General features: G+C 48.4%; 1 protein-coding gene across 1 annotated transcript in view; it reads left to right on the top strand.

Annotated features, from left to right (window-relative positions):
• Positions 1-447, top strand: part of LOC104289447 (maltase-glucoamylase, intestinal-like) — a 47,740-nt gene extending 47,293 nt beyond the window's left edge. Inside the window, 1 exon segment of the mRNA XM_009888384.1 lies at positions 385-447. Within this exon segment, the coding sequence (XP_009886686.1) occupies positions 385-447 (63 nt within the window).
• Positions 448-5,180: the final 4,733 nt, after the last annotated feature.

Below are 5,180 nucleotides of genomic sequence, written 5' to 3'. Positions count from 1 at the left end.
AATACGATATGATATAATACGCTATAATACAATGCGTTATATAATACAATACGATATGATATAATACGCTATAATACAATGCGTTATAATATAATACAATACGATATGATATAATACGCTATAATACAATGCGTTATAATATAATACAATACGATATGATATGTTATAATATAATGTGACATAATATGATACAGTGTGTCACAGTGTGTCACAGTGTGACACAATATGATATTATAAATAACCAGGAAGAAGAATTAAGGAGGTAAAGAGACGTAATCAGAAATAGGGACCCGCTGCGTTCCGCGAGCTGCAGAAAACCGAGGGGACACCTCCAAAGCAGATTTGCTTCATGCTTTTTCTTCGTTCGTTTGTTTGTTTTCAAAGGTCCTGGAGATCACCCGCCTGGAGCTGGAATTAGGCAAAGACTACACACTGCAGTGGAGCTGAAAAACCTGCCAACAGCGCTGGCCGCCGCCGAGCTGAACCCTCTCCCCTTCACAAATTGGTTTTTCCCTTCTCCTTCTGCCTCTTTGACTCCTTAAAACACTTCGCGCTATAGAGGAGCGCAGTTTGTATTAAGTTACGCCGTGCAGAAAGGAGTCGTGGTTTCGCGTTCACGCCGGGTAACTACGCGCTGTCCCCGTAAATCCGAATTCATCGGGTTTTTTGGGTTTTGGTGTTTGTTTTGTTTTTTTTTTTTCAAACCTTACAGCACTTTGAGATCACTTGGTCTTTCAAAATGAGGAGATTTCCCGAAGGCACAGTTCTGGCCGACATCCCGCTCACGGCACTTCAGAAAAATATTGGCGTGAGCTGTGTGGGTGTGTGGGGCAATAAACCTGCCCACGTTTAGGTTCCATCTTCCTTTACGTCGCGATTACACAGAAGTACTTAAGGGCACTCACCGTGGATTGTTTTAAAATGAAAAGATGCCGCGGTTGCTGTTGATCTATAAAATACTAAAGCACTCGCAAAAATCCTTGGAAGTTTTGGGTTTTTTTTTTTTTGTATGACCTTAAACGGGCACTGGAGTTCTCCGATGTTTGGATCTGAGGTGGTGTAAAATCAAACGACATCTCAATGCGAACTTAAAACAAACCAAAAAAAAAAAAGTATTGAGTTTTTATTGAGTTTTATTTCATGGAAGGAAATGTCGTTGGAAGCTTACTGGGATCGCGGTTCACGTTAAAGGCTTTTTGGATCTCGGAAGTGCGACGTGTGGCATAAACCGATTGATTAAAGAGCATTTCCAATTAAATTTCTTGGGATTAAGTGTTTGTCGGAGAGTGGTCAAACACTGGGAGAGACTTCCTAAAGAGGCGGTCGATGCCCCAAGCCGGTCAGCGTTTAAGGGTCATTTGGACGGTGCCCTTAAGAACGTGCTTGAACTTTTGGTCAACCCCTTTGACTAGGTGCTCGTTGTAGGTCCCTTTCAACTGAAAAATGTCCTGTCCTGTCCTATCCTACTTTATCCCATTCCCCTGCCATGTGCAGGTGCTTCTGATCTCGCACATGGCTCAGCAGCTGACAGGACAGGAGCAGGTACCTGCCATGTTTGGATGGATGGATGGATGGATGGACGGATGGACGGACAAATGGATGGACGGATGGATGAATTGGAAGGTTGGGGTGATTGGACAAAACTCGCAGCTCTTGTCACAGAATTCACAGAATGGTGAGGGTTGGAAGGGACCTTTGGAGATCATCTAGTCCAACCCCCCTGCCAGAGCAGGGTCACCTACAGCACGTTACACAGGACAGCGTCCAGGCGGGTTTTGAATGTCTCCCGAGTGGGAGGCTCCACCACCTCTCTGGGCAGCCTGTTCCAGTGCTCCACTACCCTCAAAGTAAAGAAGTTCCTTCTCATGTTAAGATGGAACTTCCTATGTTCAAGTTTATGCCCATTACCCCTCGTCCTATCACTGGGTGCCACTGAAAAAAGACTACTCCCATCCCCCTGGCACCCTCCCATTAAGTATTTGTATGTATTAATAAGATCCCCCCTCAATCTTCTTTTCTCTAGACTAAAGAGACCCAAGTCCCTCAGCCTTTCCTCAGAAGAAAGGTGCTCCAGTCCCCTAATCATCTTTGTTGCCCTTTGCTGGACCCTCTCCAGCAGTTCCCTGTCTTTCTGGACCCGGGGAGCCCAGAACTGGACACAGTACTCCAGATGCGGTCTCACCAGGGCAGAGTAGAGGGGGAAGATGACCTCCCTCGACCTGCTGGCCACACTCTTCTTGATGCACCCCAGGATGCCATTCGCCTTCTTGGCCGCCAGGGCACATTGCTGGCTCATGGTCATCCTGTTGTCCACCCAGGTCCCTCTCCACAGAGCTGCTCTCCAGGAGGTCAGCCCCCAACCTGTACTGGTGCATGGTGCTGGACCTGGTCACTCCAGGTCCAGCCCGCTCCTAAATTTCAAACCCTGGCAAGATGCTAAAAAGAGTGTCTTTATGCCTCTTCGTCTCCTGTGTGCACCAGGAGTGCCCTGTTGGGTCACTCCATGGGACACGACGAAAGAGAGGAGGAAGCAAAACGTTCCCACACCCTGGACAGCTTCGTCATAAAAACTGAAGTGTCTTTTCAAGGTTTTCTGCCCCAATTTGGTACTTTAGGAAAACAGCAAAGGGTGAGGGTGGTGGGAAAAGGCAAAGGCTGAAGGGTTTTAGCCATCGCTGGCTGGTGTTCTTCTGCAGCCGTCGTTGGGAAAACACAGAGTTTGGTCTCTACCTGCCCCAGCTTCTAACCCTAGAAAAACACCACCTTCCCACAGAGGAGGAGAGACACCTTGGACGATGTGGAATTCAGCCCCGTCGGGCAGGTCTGATTTACGCCACGTCCGTCCAGGGAGGAGATGATGAAGTGCTCTTGTGCTGGGGTGGGCCGTCTACTCTCCTTTGGCAGCAGATGCTGAACGAAGGGGTCTGACCCCCACGGTGGTTTGCCACCTAAATGTGACCCCCTTGTCACACCCCTCCTGCCCGTGGTTCTCTCCCCAAGACATCAAGCCCTCTACAGGTGCAAGGCAGAAGGTATGACCTGTGCAGACACGATATGTATTCGTTGGACGTGGACAACCAACACAGGCAAGCCAGAGGAGCAAGGGACGGATCTGCGCACGTGTCCTCCTCCCCAAACCGGTCTCCTTCAGTCGGACTTCCCAGTCCAGAGATTAAAGCCCCAGAGGCGGCTGAATTTCAGATACAAACAAGAACAAGGTGTAACGGGAACATGGTGGGATGAGGGGCGAGACGGAGCAGGGGCACACGGGCGCAAACAGGCGCACGCCTTTTGGGCAGGAGCGTGGAAATACGCATCTTTCCACGAAACCCACAAAAACCCAGACACAACATCCAGCTTTATTCAGGTGGACCCAAGGCAGGCGGGGTCTGCGCAGAAGAAAGGAGCAGGGAAAACAATGCCGGTTGACGATGCACCACTTCTGCCTCCTGCGGACCCCGAGGCAGACGTGGAGGGAACAGGAGTGGCCCGAGGGAGTGGATTGCCTTAGCTAAATGGAGCAAAACCTTCAAGGGGATTTTTCTCCTCATTCGTCTCGTTAGTCCTCCCGGAATCCCTCTTCCAGATCTGCAAAGAAGGGAAGGAGCAGCATCAGAAACGGTGTCTTTTCGGTCTTTGCCCTCTAAGGGAGATAAATTTGGGGGTGAAAGGAGGGAGGAGAGCGAAGAGCAATCACGTTCAAATTCTCTGTCCAGTACGACCTCCCAAAACACCTTTGAACAAAGTGTTTGTTTGTTTCCTTTATTCTTTGGAAAAGAAAGTGGAATAACAGTCAAACTGGGTCATCTTCTGAGAATCAATGAAAGCAAAACATTTACCTCTTCTCTTCATCAGGCGGTGGGAGAAGAAAAAGATGAGGCCATTGATGGTAAAGAAGGAACCTCCAACGACGATCTCCCGAATCCAGCTCATTTTACGGCCTGGGAAAGAATCAACGGCGACTTTACCATGATGCGACCTTCCCCCGTGACGGAGATGATGACTCCTACCGTGACCAAGCCCATCAATAGCAAACCCCATCTTAGAGGGAAGGAGGTGAATTTCCCTCCAGCTCTGCAAAGCCCCTTTATGGTAATCTTGGGGATGGGCCCGGGAGTCAATGGATGTCCAGATTGTGACAAAATATCAGCTAGCAGACGGGATGGGTCTACAAATAAGATAGTAAGCTGTGTTGGCCACCCTACCATATACTCCAAATCAGCTGTAGTGGTCCCTGGGAGATGGTTAGATAACTTAGCTCTTGGGAAGCTATGGTGCATATCCACCCAGGAGAACCACGGATCATTGTAGAAAGTTGTGGTCTCATCAGAAAAGCCGGAGAAGGTAATAAAACCATCTTTTCATTGAGATTTTTTTTTTTTTTTCTCCAGTATCTGCCCTTATTTTTGTCCACAAAGGCAATGAGCTCATTTGGTGATGGACAGAGAGACTGAGCCAGAGAGATGGATGGTCATAGGACAGGAAGGGATGGGTGGATTCATAGGCAAGCACACAGGGAAGGAACTAATGATGAGCCGGTAGTTACTCGATGCTCTAGTGATGAAGGGTTTGAAAACTCACTTTTCACGGTGACATTGACCCAGCGGCTCTTTTCCGAGCGAACAGGACGTCTAGACTGAATGACGAAATAAGCACAACTGTAGGACCCGGAGGGCTCCTCTCCTGTGAAGCTGATGTCATAGCTGTAGTTCCTCACGTTTGATACGGGGATGGAGACTGTAACTCCAAAGTCCGCATAGTACTGGACTTCTCGAACGTAGGCTGGAAATGAGGGGATGGAGCAGAGTAGCTTGACATAGTCCCCATATCTATAGACCTCTTGCTGAGGATCCAGGGTTAAAGTTGGGGCAATTGGAGCAGCTGGTAAAAAAAAAAAAACCAAAAAAAACCACAAACGACACATAACCCAACCAATCATCCATCTATCGACATCAGGACCTGTGCGCGATACCCATGATTTTTCCCAATGTCACGCCTCAGCCTCGACAAAGGGACTAGAAAAGAAGTTAATTATTCTTCTGACTATTACTGGGGTAAATACAGACCCTTGAACTGCAGAACAGCTTTGGGGTGGGGGGGACGACGACTGGTGGCTCTCTTTTCTATCCCCTTCATGAACCACGGGCAGAAGGAAAAAAAAAAAAGACCCTACGATTCTC

The sequence above is a fragment of the Charadrius vociferus genome, unplaced genomic scaffold (genome assembly GCF_000708025.1).
Source record: "Charadrius vociferus isolate BGI_N301 unplaced genomic scaffold, ASM70802v2 scaffold817, whole genome shotgun sequence".
Lineage (NCBI taxonomy): Eukaryota > Metazoa > Chordata > Aves > Charadriiformes > Charadriidae > Charadrius > Charadrius vociferus.
Note: the sequence above shows the minus strand (reverse complement) of the source record. Positions and strands in the feature narration are given on the sequence as shown.